This window comes from Taudactylus pleione, unplaced genomic scaffold (assembly GCF_031769625.1).
Source record: "Taudactylus pleione unplaced genomic scaffold, aTauple2 ptg000479l, whole genome shotgun sequence".
NCBI classification, from domain to species: Eukaryota; Metazoa; Chordata; class Amphibia; order Anura; family Myobatrachidae; genus Taudactylus; species Taudactylus pleione.
Genome location: NW_028284881.1, coordinates 6257762 through 6274299, shown reverse-complemented (window position 1 = coordinate 6274299; position 16538 = coordinate 6257762). Strand labels below are relative to the sequence as shown.

At 43.6% G+C, this 16538-nt stretch overlaps 1 protein-coding gene across 1 annotated transcript in view; it reads right to left on the bottom strand.

Annotated features, from left to right (window-relative positions):
- The window catches only part of BRAP (BRCA1 associated protein), a 47650-nt gene that overhangs the window by 15979 nt on the left and 15133 nt on the right, over positions 1 to 16538 (bottom strand). The window contains exons 5-7 of the mRNA XM_088449220.1: positions 4558 to 4671; positions 2798 to 2946; positions 2523 to 2598 (exon numbers count right to left, since the gene is read on the bottom strand). Coding sequence (XP_088305346.1) covers positions 2523 to 2598; positions 2798 to 2946; positions 4558 to 4671 — 339 coding nt within the window. The remainder of the gene's footprint in view (positions 1 to 2522; positions 2599 to 2797; positions 2947 to 4557; positions 4672 to 16538) is intronic.

The window sequence follows — 16538 nt, the reverse complement described above, 5'->3', positions numbered from 1 at the left end:
TAACTAATGTCTGGACTGTGAGTGGGCTATGAAGACCAGGTTTGGGAAACGCTGCCTTAACTAACACACAAAGCCTTTTTTACAGCAATAGGTCATGAGCCTTAGACCGGTTTGTTTTTATGAGACAGTTAGAAATGGTTCCTGACAGCTCCATTATTTCTGCACAGCCATACAGGATGCTGTACTTCCTGTGACATCAAGCGATATCCAGGTCATCATGAAGGTGATAGTATTTGTTAGTATTGGACCACAACTTTATCTTTTACGTTTGATGTTAGCGACTATATCTGTTTTATCATTTGGTCAATTATGACTTTGTATATTTTTTTTTATCTCACTGTCTTAATGAATCAAGAGATTTAAAAAATAAATAAGTATGAGAAAGAGCATTTCTAGAAGCACATGAATAGCCTGGAAACAGTCACAACTATAATTATGTAAAAGTGTAATTTTAAAATAACCATTTTAATATATTGATTATTGAGAACTCCAAAAACTATACTAAAAGAAAGTCAAGAATAAAAACAATATAAAGTCACACGAATTCCATAACAAAAAAAAAAGTTATTGTCTTTTTACCAGCACATACTGTAATAAAAATGGCTAAACTGTTTCTGGTCACGGAGTTACAATGTATCCTGCAGCTAAAGTTTGTAGATTTTAGACTGTATTAGGAGAGAGAGAGGGTGGGGAGGGAGAGAGGGTGGGGAGGGTAGGGAGAGAATGAGGGGGGTCAGGTATGATGTGATTATGAGATAGGTGCTGTTGGTTGTATATGAGAATATGAAGATCTGGCTGGAAACAGGCTACTTGAGCAATACAAGCGGATACTTGTGCATAGATAAAAAATAAGGGATTATGGATTCGAATTAGCTCTTTTACTCCATTGTGCAAACATCAACCCTGGCTCCAGAGCAACTTGTTCAGTTTGTTCTATAGAAAACATGCAGGATGCTGTACTTCCTGTGACATCAAGCGATATCCAGGTCATCATTAAGGTCATCTTAATTTGTTAATATTGGACCACAACTTAATCTGTTACGTGTGATGTTAGCAACTATGGGTCTGATTTGGAGATGTACGCTAATGCAATCGCATCTACGATTTTGTATGGAAAAGAGCTGCGAAAATATGGTAACACAGCAGTCTCGTCCGACACGCAGAGCTCTCATGCTGCGAAGGAGATCGCAACATCTTATTTATGCACTCCCACGAAACAGCGTTTTAATGGTCAGACATATCTGTGCTTGCCTAACCACCAACCTTACCTCCCCCAAATGCTGACTGCCACTCAGTTTGCGAATGAAACCTCTGTGCGAGCGTAATTGCAAAACAATCTCTACGCCTAAGCAGTGCGACTTGTATGCATGCGCAATGGCAAACAATCGCTCGATCTGCGTAAATATTGCCATTGTGTACATCTCTGAAGCAGACCACATATCAGTTTTATCATTTGATGAATCGTGACTTTGTAATTTTTTTTTATCTCACGTTCTTAACGAATCAAGAGATTTAAAACATAAATAAGTATGAGAAATAGAGCATTTCTAGCACATGATTAGCTTGAAAACAGTCATGCCTATAGTTACGTAATAGTGTCACAACTATAATTATTTAAAAGTATCATTTTAAAGAAACAATTTTCTTATTGAGAACTCCACAAACTCTACTATAAGAAAGCCCCATCTGTCGAGAATAAAAACAATATAAGGTTCACACAGATTCCCTAACAAATATTAGTTATCGTCTTTTTACCAGCACTTAACAAAAAATGGCTAAAATGTTTACAAAGTATCCTGGTCAACAAGCAGCTAAAGTTTGTAGATATCACACTTTGGGGTCTATGTACTAAGCTGTGTTAGGAGATAAAGTGAACGGTGATAAGGTACCAGCCAATCAGCACCTAACTGCCATTTTCCAAACACAGTCTGTGACATGGCACTTAGGAGCTGAGTGGCTGGTACACAGCTTAGTAAGTAGACCCCTTTATTAGGAGAGAGAAGGAGGGAGGGGGAAAGAGAGAAGGGGGAGAGGGAGGGGGAAAGAGAGAAGGGGGGGAGAGGGAGAGAGAAAGAGAGAAGGGGGGAGAGGGAGAGGGAAAGAGAGAAGGGGGGAGAGGGAGAGGGAAAGAGAGAAGGGGGGAGAGGGAGAGAGAGAAGGGGGGAGAGGGAAAGAGAGAAGGGGGGAGAGGGAAAGAGAGAAGGGGGGAGAGGGAAAGAGAGAAGGGGGGAGAGGGAAAGAGAGAAGGGGGGAGAGGGAAAGAGAGAAGGGGGGAGGGGGAGGGGGAGAGGGAATGAGAATGAATATGAAGATCTGTCAGGAAACAGGTTATTTGAGCAATACAAGCGGATACTTGTGCATAGATAAAAAATAAGGATTATGGATTGAATTAGCGCTTTCACTCCATTGTTCAAACATCAATCCTGGCTCCAGAGCAACTTGTACAGTGTGTTCTATAGAAAACATGCAGAATAAATAAAGTCCACATGTTTCGAGTGCAGGGAATCAAAAAGTCAACTTACTTCCTGAACACCACACTCAAAGCATTTGTTTTCTTCCACTGGTTCCGGAGTTTGGCAGTATCTGCACACTGGACATCTGTAACATAGGAAAAACGTTACATTATACATACAAGTTTGTGAAACATGTGGAATTCATAAGTGAAAGGTTTTTTTTAGGACACTTAATATTTTATTTTTAGTATTATTATTATAGTAGTAAAGGGAGATTCAAAAATGTAAGTTATTTGGCAAAAAATACCCAGCACCTGGTAGCATTAGATTATAAAAGCACCTACGTGGTGTCCTCCCAGCGCTGAAGACACTGGCTATGGAAGCTGTGATTGCAGAGAGTGGTAAGAATTCCATTGACAGATTCATCCATCCTCTCCAGACACACGGTACATTTAGGGAGCTCCGTTAGATCCATCACTGGCAGACTGGCACCCTGAAATTGATATTTCAATATGTAGACTGTAACGTTTGTATACTCACTGCCATAGGGATGACACAAAAATTGACAAACATTACTTTTTTTACATGTTCATGGTATTTCCAAAAGCTGATGAGAAGAAAAGAATCAGTTCACGGGTATATTATAGTATGTATGGATCATAACTTGTACATAACATGGTCATTCAATGGCTTTTGTTATATTTACTAGCACTCAAACATCTGCATTTAAGTGACAGGTTTCCGCTCAACAATATCATAAACCTCACTTAAAGACCTGTACAGTTTTGGAGACCTCACCATCATCATTCTTCCCACATTCTTGGTCACCTGTCCTTAGCTAAAAAACTTATTTCCATCAAAGTACCATGCACAAATTACAGGTGAACTAACATCTAGGTGGTGCATATACTGTATGTAATACATTCCAGTTTTAAAAAAAAAAAAGTTTTATTAAGTTTTAAAAGGTCCGATTTTACAGAATACATACTAATTCATAGCACAGACGAGAGAAAAAAGGGCAGGAATACTAAATCTAAATATGCCAGCAGAACAAAGTATTTAGAAAAAAAGCTAATAGTAACAGTTACAATTATATATGTTTCAGGAATATCAAACTTGAAATAAAATCTTACAGTTTTGATCATGGGGTGCATATTTCCCCTAGACAGCTAGGCTTTCAGTCTGTAACATTACTGAAGGATACTGTAAAGTGGAATGTGTGACGTAAACAATAATTTGCAGTAAAACGTAAACATATTAAGTTCTGTCATGGAATAATAATTTTAAAATCTATGTTTGAGAAAGTTTCAGTATATATTTTAAATAGTGGATCATTGAGTCTATTTTGCCTATCGCATGAAAAGTGTCTGAATGGATGACATCTAAGTGAAATGGCTGATAAAATGTAAAGCTAAAACTTGGGTGTAAAACAGCACTGTAATAAAGTATGACAGCCGATAGTGAGCTATAACTCTCAGAATGCTCAGCCAGCTTTTGGAGCAAAGCGGTCTAAAGATGCCTACACACTTAGCGATATTTTACACGATTTGCCCAATTCCGACGCATTGTGACGACAAATCGTGTAAAATATTCCCAAATAGCGAGTGTCCAATCACGATCACGATGCGCATCCCCGCAGGTCGCACATCGCATCTTCAGATCTGCCATACTGTAGGGCAGATCTGACGATCTCAGTCACGATGCACTGGAATAGTTAGGAGGCACGATAGATAGTTTGTCACATTGGACAGTTTTTAACCCCAAATCGTGCCCACGACTGCCGGGGAGTTGTTGGGGAGAGTTAAAGGGGAAATCAGACACAATGTCGGATCGTGAGCACATCGCCAAGTGTGTAGGCACCATTACTGCCTAAACTCCAGGGCTTCTCTGACAGCCTTTATAGACTGTATAATATTTTTTTTTTACATGTATTCGGGCCACAAGTACATAGGTCTAACATATAAGGAACAATCTTCATTTAATAATTTGTAATGCACTCTGTAGACCATTCACTGAGGGAGGATATGCGGTTGCCTCTCACTCTGAAGTACTTTATGTAAATACAAGTGCAATGTTTGTAAAAAACCACATGTAGTATACTCACATCTTCAGACTTAAACACCTCTGCCCTTTCTACATATACCAGCTGGCAAACATCCTCTTCAATAGAATTGAACTGACGCCCGTTGCTTGACATGTAGAAGCTATCTGCGTCCGCCTGTAAACAAATGAGAGGTGTTACTAGGAAGCTTGTAATGTCCCCTTCATTATCAGGATAGGTAGCAACCAGTGCTTTAGGACAAGTGGTGATGAAGTGATCATGAAGCTCCTATGGTATATGGACATCAGTTTCTCCTCAATAATGGAGATCATCTGATGTGTTTAGCACAGGACTGGCAATACATTCCATAGACAATGTCACACTAGATCAATCCTTTGTCATGGTTTTTTCCCCACACCGGTCACAAAATAGTCACATGGAATTAACCCTTTCTTACAGACAAAACAAATGAATTTAGGTGATCAGGGCTATGTCACAGAACAAATTAGAACAGGGGAAAAATTGGGAGAATATTTTATAGTTGTTTTTAAAATTATACTGGTTAACCCATATTAGCCTATTGGCAGTATGTTTTTTTTGTGCGTTTCCAGCGAATTCTTGCTATCAAATGCAGCACTATTGGGGGGGGAATCATGTGTGGGGACCGCCCCAAAATGTCGACCATCGGATCGTCCGTCGCATCGCTAGCTACACATCGTACCATGTGTAGCCGGCTTAAGCATAAGGAAAGAATTTTATTTTATATAGGACTAGCTGGAGTACCCGGGATTTTAAGAATGTTTGTTTGCACATCATCCTCCAACAAACCACTCCTTAGGCAGGCCTCCCGAAAAGTGTGACAAACTTCCCCATCCACAGTCCTAAGGTCTTTGAAGGAAGTAGGACCTGTAACGGTGTAAAGCAAACTTCGGAGATAGAAGCATTCAAAATTTGTCAGATGTACAGTGTAAACACGGCAAAGAGCTTCTGTTGCTCTGATACCAGGATGAGCTTCTGTTGCTCTGATACCAGGATGACTATGTACTTCGTGGTTGTTGGAATGCATTATGAAATGCACAGCAACTACTTCCAGTTCCTTGTGCAGCTGTTTCCGGCATTCAGGGTCTACACGGTGTATAAGATTCGTCCAATCAGTTTTACCCTTCAGGGGCTGACAAAGGAATGAACCGGAAGTAGCCTCTGTGCGTTCCATAGTGCGGTCCAGCAACCAAGGAGGTAGACAAAAAAGTTTGCTCACCACTGTTGACACCATCTAGTTGTGTAAGCTGATGCATGAGCAAGTATAAATAAAAATTTGTGCTGCAGAGCTGCGTTTTTGCATCCCAGTATAGTTGCCATCTTTATGGGGCTGACTGTAAATCAGATGGATCTCTCCTCATGGATGCAGATATACATTTTACCATATTCAGACTCATAATAAGCCAGGCTTAATATCACTAGTGGTTCCTCAGTGCAGGTTTGCTGACTGTGTCGGCAGTGCAGGAGTGTGCTCAATGCAGGTTGCCGGCAATGTCGGCCGTGCGGGGGTGCCAGCGGTGTCTTCAGTGCATGTTTGCTGACTGTGTTAGCAGTGCAAGGTTGTTCTCAATGCTGGGTGCCGGCGGTGTTGGCAGAGCGGGGGTGCCAGCGGTGTCCTCAGAGCATGTGTGCTGACAGTGTCGGCAGTGCAGGGCTGCTGGTGGTGTCCTCAGTGTGGGAGTGCTGGCAGTGTGGGGGTCACTAAGGGTGTCCTGAGTATGTGGGGCAGCATTGCAGGGGTGCCGGCAGTGTTGGCAGCGGGGGATGCTGCCAGTGGAGGTGCCGGCAGCGGCGGGTGCCGGCGGTGTCAGGCGCCATCTTCTTTTGCTTCATGTGTGCATATTAAATGGGCTTAACACTGATTGTTGAGAGCCGTGACAGACAGCTCTCAGCCAATCAGCGTTAAGCCCGCTCAATAAAAAACCTTGCGACCCAACAACGGCATCGCAAGGTTTTGCCTCGGGTGAGGGATCCGGGGCAGGCAGGGAGATCCGAGCTTGGCTCGGATCGCCCCGGATCCTCGAAATTCGGGTGGGTACGGTTATCTGAGAACCGAACCCACTCATCCCTACATAAATTCATACAGCATTTAAAATAGATACTGTAAACTCCATGCGAGAGCCATAGTAAACGATGTTCAGAGACTTAGATTATATGCTACAGAATAAAATTTCATAATTCCTTAGTATGTAGCAAAATGCATGTTATAAAAATCAAATAATGAAATGAAAAAAAAAAAATATATATTTTTTTTTTTTTATATTTTTATTGTTGACCTTGCAGATGGCCCAAGAAGAATGGTGTCCAAATCTGCATCTAACATCTTCCTTGGTGTTTTAGGTGTAGAACCATGAGAGATCTTGGCTTGTAAACTGTGGGCTAAATCCTTTTGTAATTCCGTACCTGACCTGTAGAGGGCGAATGCTATGCAAAAATTGTGTTTTTTTAATTATTTAAAAATGAACAATAATTAATTCCGATTTAAACATTTTTTAGTTGCCTCTGCCGTGTTTTAATACGCTCGTATGTAAAATTTCACGATCTTGGCTTGTAAACTGTAGATTTGAATAGAAAGACAGAATGACAAATATTAATTTTTATATAGTAGATGACAAAAATGGCCACTCACCACTAAAAATTTGTGAACTCCAGAGGTAATATAATCCAAGGAATAAGCGGCACTCCAAGAAATTGCAATAAATATATTTGTTTTTTTCCTATGAATCTTCTGCAACTAAATAAACTAACTCCTTTACCATGAATATATTGCTTGGCCAGATGCTCTTCCATCAACAGCCGAAGCTTAAAAAAAAAAAAAAATGCAAGTAGCAAAGCACTCACGGCTCTAGTATTAGTGCATACAGTTCCTTTGCTACACACAAATTTTTTTATATATATATAGGCAAACATTTAAATTTCCATAAGGTCAGGAAAAAAAAAAAAGGAACCTGGATGATGAGACCACCAGATGACATAAGTCTGGATGATATTCATGGATGTGTTGAAGGGGGGAATCGGTATGAAATAAACCCAACGCCGTGATCTCAACAGGGTTAACATACTGACACTTGTTGGTCGGTATGCTAACCTTCCCCCTTCCCCTCCCTCTTTGGTGCCAAACCCTAATCTCCCCCCTAGTGCCTGAACCTAACCTCCCCCCAACCCTGCTACTTATCTTCAGCATCCAGGCACTCGGCATTCTGGCACCGGGATTCTGACTGGCGTCGGTATTCCGGAAAATGAAGCGTCGGTATCCCGACCGCCAGGATGCCGAACGCATCCCGATGAACGGTTCTGATGTGAAAATTGAAGAGGGACTTCACAATAAAAATACCTCGTCCCAAAACGCTGAACCCAGGGGTTGTGAGCTGGGGAGGGGAATGTGTGGCAAGATGAAGCTAGGTGGAGATAGGTGGAGATAGTAAGCCATGGATTCTGTGTGAGACTGGAGGGATCTGCCCACGCAGTGTAGAAAAAGGAAGTGTGACCACACCTAAGGGATGCCTTGTGTACAAAGTCCAGGTGAGGTCAAGGAGACAGACCAGTCAGGCTGCATGTGGAGTCAGCCAAGCCAAAGAGCCCCTATGTGCCAAGCCAGACCAGTGGTAGGCCAGGACGCAGTGTCCAGACCTGCAAGCAAGGGAGGACCACAAATCTCTAAGACTGTATGTTAAGGTTTAACAGCCAGCTGCAGGCCAGGAGGCCGTTTCTAGGCAGTGAGGACCACAAGAGAGACTTTGTGTGACTTTGTGGAAGACAAGCCAGGCCAGATGGCCAGTGTCTATACCTGTGAGAGACTGGACTAAAGACTATGGCCCTCATTCAGAGCCGTACGCGCTGAGCAGAGCGCACGCTCTGAATGAGGGCCGCCCTCCATAATTATGGAGCGTCCTCCTGGACGCTCATATAGCTGTGGGTCACCACCCACAGCCTATACGAGCGTGCAGTTTGATGGCCGCGATGGTCTTGACCATCACCACTGCGAGCCGGAGCCTGCGGTTGAGTTTTTCAACCGCAAGGCCCGGAGTGATTTTGGCTCTATCAGAGCCAAAATCACTTCCACTGACATCACTAGTGATGTCAGTGGGCCGGCTTCTGACGGTAGGCGTTCCCTTGGGAACGCCCCCGTCAGGGAGGCACGCCCCCGGTACGCCCACCAAAGGGGGCGTGCTGTCAATCAACATCGACAGCACGCCCCCTTTGATCAGACACAACGAGTGAAAGCAAGTCCTTCGCTCGTCGCGTCTGGCGCATGCGCACGACGGAGCTCCCGCCGTCGTGCGCATGCGCAGTGCACAACATCGACCCACTTGCGAGCGGACAGCCGCTTGCGAGTGGGTCTGAATCAGGCCCTATGACTGTATTACGTTTGCAGACTTCCTGCACTCCATCTTGGAAGTATAGGAACTCACAGCGTCTCACCTCTACAGAGCCCTGTCATTTTTTTAGTGGACTTTTACAGGCAGGTTATCAATACAAATTATTTGGGGTCTTATTGTTACGAACTCCAGTGACCACTTCTAGTAAGCCATCTAGAACTCAGGCTTTCAAGGTTTTCCGCCACCAACAACCGCCCGTTGATCCCTTAGAGATTAATAGCTCACCGGTACACAGGCGGCCGGAAAGAGGAAAGAGTTAGAACAGAGTCAAAGGTGTTGCTTAGAGGAGGTGCGGCTTGTGTGCCGATGGTGCGGCAAATGTGCCAATGGTGCGGCAAGAGCCGATGGTAGAAAGCAGATTATGAGTGCTGCGGCTTTGAGAGCCGATGGTGCTGCTTGTGTGCCGATGGCAGAAAGCTGGTAGTAGATGCTGCAGCTTTGAGTGCCGATGGAGCGGCAAATATGCCGATGGTGTGGCTTGCGTTCCGATGGTGTGGCAAATATGTCGATGGTGTGGCAATAGCTGATGGTAGACAGTTGGTAGTAGATGCTGCGGCTTTGGGAGCCGATGGTGCAGCAATTGTGCAGATGGTAGAAAGTTGGTAGTTGGTGCTGCGGCTTTGAGAGCCAATGGCAGCATGGTACTGTCGGTACGGCTAGGAAGCTGTAGAAGAAGCTGGAGAGCCGGAGACAGCACGGAAGTGCTCCTCTGGACCATAGCCCTTCCAGTGGGCCAATAACTGCAGACAACCCCTGGAGATCCTTAAAGTTCAAGATCTTCTCCACCACGAACTAGTGTTGACTGTGGACCACAACAGAAGCAGGCCTGGATGGAAGTTAGATTTAAATTTGATTGAAAAGAAGACCGGTTTGATCAATGAACAGTGGAAGGTGTTATTGATACGGAGAGATTTGGGTAAATGAAGTTTGAAGGCTACCGGGTTCACCTGTGAAATGATGCAGAACGGACCAATGAACCTGGGACCCAACTTCTGCGTAGGTTGGCGAAGCTTAATATTTTTGGTGGAGAGCCAAACCAAGTCGCCCTTCTTAAAACTACACGACTACCGATGCTTGTCGGCAGTCTCTTTGGAGCGGAGAGATACCTTCCGAAGACTTTGAAGAACCTTGCTCCAAAAACGTTGGAGCCAAGAGACAACAGATGAGACTAGTGAACTGGAGTTGAACGAGTTTGCTCTCGGATGTTGGCCCGTGACACAAAAAAATGGCGATAGCGAAGTTGCAGAATGGCATGTAAGAGATAGACAGGATACCCAGTTATCATGGCACTTGGAGACGTAACAGCATAGTTTTTGTTCCAGACACTGGTTGACGCGCTCAGTTTGACCGTTGGACTGCGAATAGTACCCTGAAGAAAGGCTAAGGTCAATGTCCAGGGAAGCACAGAAAGCTCTCCAGAACTGTGCCACAAATTCTGTTCCTTGATCCGACATGATATCCATTAGTAGGCCGTGTAGGCGACAGATATGTTGGAGAAACAGGCCGGAGAGTTCTTTGGCAGAAGGCAGTTTTGGTAATGGTATAAAGTGTGCCATCTTACTATAACGGTCCACCACCGTCCAGATCACAGAACATCGAGAAGTTACCGAAAGCTCAACGATAAAGTCCATAGTGATATGAGTACAGGGTCTCCTAGGAATGGAAAGAGGAAGTAGCAGACCTCAAGGAGCTGTCCGAGGTGTTTTGTTTCGGGTACAGACATCATAAGCCAAGACAAATGCACGCACATCTTTGGACAAGGAAGGCCACCAGACTAATCGGGAAAGCAACTCCATGGTATTACTGATGCCCGGGTGACCAAAAGCTTGACGAGCGTGAAAATCCAATATGACCGATTTCCTGAATCTTTCCGGAACAAATAGCAAACTAGAAGGCTTATCTGGAGGTGACTGACAGACAGGCCTGAATGAGGTCAGCCAAATTTCTGGTGATGGCACAGTGGAAGAAAGTGCCCGAAATAATAGGTTCATCTGTACTGAAGATCTGCTGCACAGGTTCAAAACTCCTGGAGAGAGTGTCAGGATGAAAAGAGATGAGGAAGTTGAACCAGGTGAAAAACAATGCCCAGCGTGCTTGCCGAGAATTCAACCTCTTAGCAGACAATGTATGAAAGGTTTTTGTGATCAGTAAGAACCATGATCCAGTGTTTGGCCCCTTCCAGCCAGTGTCTCGAGTCCTCGAAAGTCCACTTGATCGCCAGCAACTCCCGATTTCCCACATCGTAGTTGCGTTTTGCCGAGGTGAACTTGTGAGAAAAATAGGCACAAGGGTGCAACTTATCAGTAAGATCCTTCTGAGACAGAATGGCTCCAGCTCCCACTTCAAAGGCATCTACTTCTAGAAAGAAAGGAAGATTCGGGTCCGTGTGCCGAAGCACAGGAGCTAGAGTGAAAGCAACTTTCAGGGCTTCAAAGGCCTGGACCGCTTTGGATGACCAGTTTGAGATGTCTGTCCCTTTCTTGGTCAACTCAACAATGGGTGCAACAATGATGGCGAAAGATCTAATAAAACTGCGGTAATAGTTAGAAAAGCTGAGGAACCGTTGTACTGCTTTGAGAGTATTTGGCTGAACCCATTTTGAAATTGCCTCAACCTTACCAGGATCCATGGAAAAATCTTAGGAAGAAATCACATAGCCTAGAAAGGAAACTTGGGTTACATCAAAATCACACTTCTCTAGCTTCGCATAGAGGTGATTCTCACGCATTTCTGTATAACTAGGCGTACATGCTGATTGTGTTGGTCCAGTGACTGAGAAAAGAGAAGAATGTTGTCCAAATAAACAACCACGAATTTTCCCAGGACTTCTCGAAGGATGTCAATAATGAGATCTTGAAAGACCGCCGGCGCGTTGGATAGACCGAACGGCATACTCAATGTCCGGTGTGAGTACTGAAGGCAGTTTTCCATTTGTCCCCACTCCTTACTCTGATCAAGTTGTCTGCTCCTCTAAAAGGTCTATTTTTGAGAAGATGCTGGCCTGGTGCAGTTGATCAAAAAGTACAGAGTTGAGAGGAAGCGGATAGGAGTTTTTGATGGTGATGTTATGCACACCTCTGTAATAGATACATGGACGAAGGGACCAGTCCTTTTCCTCCACGAAAAAAACCCCAGCCCCCACTGGTGACTTAGAGGGGCGGATAAAGCCCTTCGACAATGCATTTTTGATGTAATCTCTCATCGCCCGGTGTGGAGGGAGGACATCTGCCAGCTGCTTGGAAAAAACATCGGCAAAATCTTGGTACTGGAGTGGGATGGCCGGAGGAACCTCGGCAACTGCAGGTTGAACTGTCCGAATAGGGAGTACTAGACAGAGTCTGACAGGCATGGCTCCATTTTATGATTTCCCCAGAGGACCAATCCACTATGGGGTTATGATCCCTTAGCCAGGGGAGACAGAGAACGACAGGGGCCAAGGGACAATGGAGGAGATCGAAAGACATGGTCTCCGAATGCAAAATTCCGACTGACAAACTGAGAAGGCTTTTTAAACTTAACATGACCAGCGAGAACAATCCTTTATCCAGTCCACAGATAGTGATTTTCTGATCTAAAGGAATAGCTGGTACACCCAGTGTGTGGAAAAAAAAGGATATCAATGAAGTTGCCTGCCTCCCCACTATCCAAAAATGCCGAAGTGGTCAGAGTGGAGTTAGCAAGTTGGATGGCTGCAGGAACTAGCACTGAGTTTTTGGAGTAAATGGGAGCCAGGCCTAAATGCAATTCCTCCCAAACACCTAGGCCTTGCCTTTTACCGGTTTAAGCAGACAATTGTTCACGGTATGCCCCTTATCTCCGCAATACAAACAGAGGCCTAGAGACAGTCTTTTGCCTCTCTCTTCGGGTGATAAACGAGATGCACTAATCTGCATTGGCTCTTCTAAATCCGATGGTGGAACCCAAATGAGAGAACGAAGCGACCTCGTGGGAAGGTTCTGTTCTCGTCTCCTTTCCCGTAGACGCCGGTCAATCCTAATGGCCTGCTGCATGAGGTCATCCAAGGACTCAGAAGGAGCATGCAAAATGAGAATGTCCTTGATGACCTCAGAGTCTGAGACGGTATTGGCTGCGTAGAGCCGGATCATTCCAACCCGAGTTGGTTGCCTATCTGCTGAATTGTGAGGAGTAATCTTCCGCCGCCTTCTGACCCTGTTTGAGGTAACATAATTTGAACTCAGCCAGAGCAGTACGGTCCGGATCATAATATAACAGGCCTAAGGCCGTGAAGAAGGCATCAAAGGTCTGTAAAGCAGCATGGGTTGAGGGCAACACGAAGGCCCAAGTCTGTGGATCCTCCTGAAGCAGAAAGATTACCAGTCCCGCTTGTTTCCACTGAGTCCCTGAAGAGACTGGACGAAGTCTAAAGTATAATTTGCAACTTTTGTGGAAGTAAAGAAAACTGTCGGCGATCCCCAGAAAACCGATCCGGCAGGTTAATTTTCGGTTCTTGGAGAGGAACTGGAAGAACAGGAGAATGGCTTTCTTCGACGTGCAAGGAGAGCTCCTGGACCTTCTGAGTTCTGCACCTGTTCCACGTTAGCTGTAGCTATAGAGGTCTGATATTACTCTTTCTTACACTTCTTTTGGGCCAACTATAATGTTATGAATTCCGGTGACCACTCCTAGTAAGCCATCTAGAACTCAGGCTTTCGAAGTTTTCCGCCACTAACAACCGCCCGTTGTTCCCTTAGAGATTAATAGCTCACCGGTACTTAGGCGGCCACCTGGACTTACTGCTCGGAGTAGCAGCAGCTTACAGGAGTGTCAGTTGGAACCGTGTGATGAAAGAAAGAGTTAGAACAGGAAGAGTCAATGGTGTTGCTTAGAGGGGTGCAGCTTGTGTGCCGATGGTGCGGCAAATGTGCCAATGGTGCGGCAAATGTGTGTAGAAAGCGGATTGTGAGTGCTGTGGCTTTGAGAGCCGATGGAGCGGCTTGTGTGCCGAAGGTAGACAGTTGGTGGTAGATGCTGCGGCTTTGGGAGCCAATGGAGCGGCAAATGTGCCGATGGTAGAAAGTTGGTAGTTGATGCTGCGGCTTTGAGAGCCGATGGCAACACAGTAGTATCGGTGCGGACTAGAAGCCGTAGAAGAAGCTGGAAAGCCAGAGATAGCACGGAGGCTGCTGGTGCGGCTAAGGTGCCAATGGTGCGGCAAAAGCCGATGGTGGAGTCTCGGTAGTTGGTGCTGCGGCTTTGAGAGCCAATGGCAGCACAGTGGTATAGGTGTGGCTAGGAAGCCGTAGGAGAAGCTGGAGAGTCGGAAAGAGCACGGAAGCCACTACGGGAAAACCAGAATCTTCACCACGAGGAGGAACAGAATGCCGACCATGCAGTCGAGCCAAGGGAACCCACAGGAATGCTATAGTCGGCAAAAGGCCAGTGTGTACAAATAGGAGGACCATCCAATCACGCAATGCTAAGGATAGCATTTGACATCCTTAGGCGTGCCGATTGCCTAGGAACCGAAAAAACAACATCCAGGGAAGGCGAACTGCTCGAGGGAGACAAGTCATGCCTGACTTGTAACACTTATTTTATTTTACCACCTCTGCAAGCAGCCCCTCTTCACTTATTGCTAACTACTAATATTCATCATGTGTTCTGGTGATTCCAGAAAATGAAGCTTTCCCTACCTGCTTCTCACCACCTTCGCTGAATATATTTTTCACTGTCTCTCAAATATACTGGTGTATTTGGCACTCAAACTCAACATCAAGGGACTTCTATTTATCTTCTCTTTGTCTACTTTTATATCAGGGTATGAATAAATTTATAATGCCCCCTACTTTGGCAAAATTTCAATGCCCTAAATCTGGAAAAAGGGGAATCTCTCCCTAATCACAACAACACCAGCTGCTTCTTGTCTAACGCTACCATCTCCTACTTTCTCTAATACTGCAGACTTACCTTCCTCACCTACCCCTCAATCCAGTACCATAACTCCTGCTTTTCTACTGGCGTACAACGACATGGTACATGCTATCAAAGAAAGAACGACCCCGTTTATTAAACAGCAGGGTATCCAATTTGCTGAAGGTATTGGGAGATGTGTGGAGGCTAGTTTGGCTTTACCTTCTCTAAGTCATAGCCAATTAATCAAAACTAGGCGAACACTAGCAAGCTATATTTGATTTACAGCAACAGGTGGCATCTTTACAAAAAACTGCTTAATAAAAGTAGTTGACCTGGAAAATTGATTGTGCAGTAATAATTTGTGAATTTTTAAAGGAATTACTCTTGAATATTAGTGCTCCCTATTGTGACCTTATAGTGCTGAAAAGAAACTGCTGCCAAAAAGGAAGAAAACTGCAAATGTTTCAAAGACTAAAAGGGAAAATAAATTTATGGCTATGCCAATACAACACCACTGTCAACTCTTACAGGATTTAATAAATGAATTTATTTCAGATAAAACACTGTGTATGTATAAATATATATCCAATACACATTAAAACAAAACCTAGAAAATTGATAGATAAAAGTATGAAAAAAATAAAAATAAATGCAAAACATAAAAATTAGAAAATAAACAAATTACAATATACAATAAACATACACATAAAATGTTTGAAGTATGATCCTAAACTTTTTGGAAGTCCAAAACAAGGGACATTCTGCTGATGCTATACTGCTAATACAGAGTGGGTGAGCTCTTCTTCTTTTTTTTTTTTTTCGTTCAAACAAAATAATCAGGAGACCTGACGACCAAATACCTTGGATCATAATCCAACTGATTATTTCTTCATTGATTCAGTGGCAATGATTTATGGACAACACTTATGCAAATACACAAATAATATAGGTGTATTGTCTTCAATTGCGGATCTATTTCACAATACAATATAAGTCTATAATGCATTTTTATATGTATAGATTCTTGCAAAAAGTTTAGGATCATACTTCAAACATTTTATGTGTATGTTTATTGTAATTTATTGTTTATTTTCTCATTTTTATGTTTTGCATTTATTTTTTTCATACTTTTATCTATCAATTTTCTAGGTTTTGGTGTATTGGATATATATATATTTATACATGCACACTATGTTTTGTCTGAAAAAAATTTACTTATTATCAAATCCTGTAAGAATTGACAGTGGTGTTGTATTAGAGTAGCCAGAAAATTATTTTCCCTTATAATTTGTGAATTGTCGGACAACCAAAAAGCTTTATAAATTCTGATCTTGATATATTTATCCTTTCGGATCTACCACAGGTTTTGGGCATTGCAGATGATATCCCTACATTTGCTATTGAACAGGCACACAGTCTAGGCCCATTTAAAGATTCTACCATCCACATACTGTATTCTTTCAATGTTTGAATTTTGCCCACAAAGTCACTCTTTGGTCAGCAGTGCATAAAATGAGTAGGATTGTATGGATCGTTTATTGCTCTTTCAAGACTATTCTTCTGAGGTTGCACATGCTCAAAAGGAAATGACACCTATAAGCTCGAAACGAATACAAGCTCAACGGAAGATCGCACTTCTTTATCCAGCAAGAATGGACTTTGCCAAGGCAAAGAATTAAAGGACCTCAACTACGCTGAAGTTTCCTGGTGGATCTTTCCTGGAAGAGTAAGCCAAGGAGTCTGCAACCACCT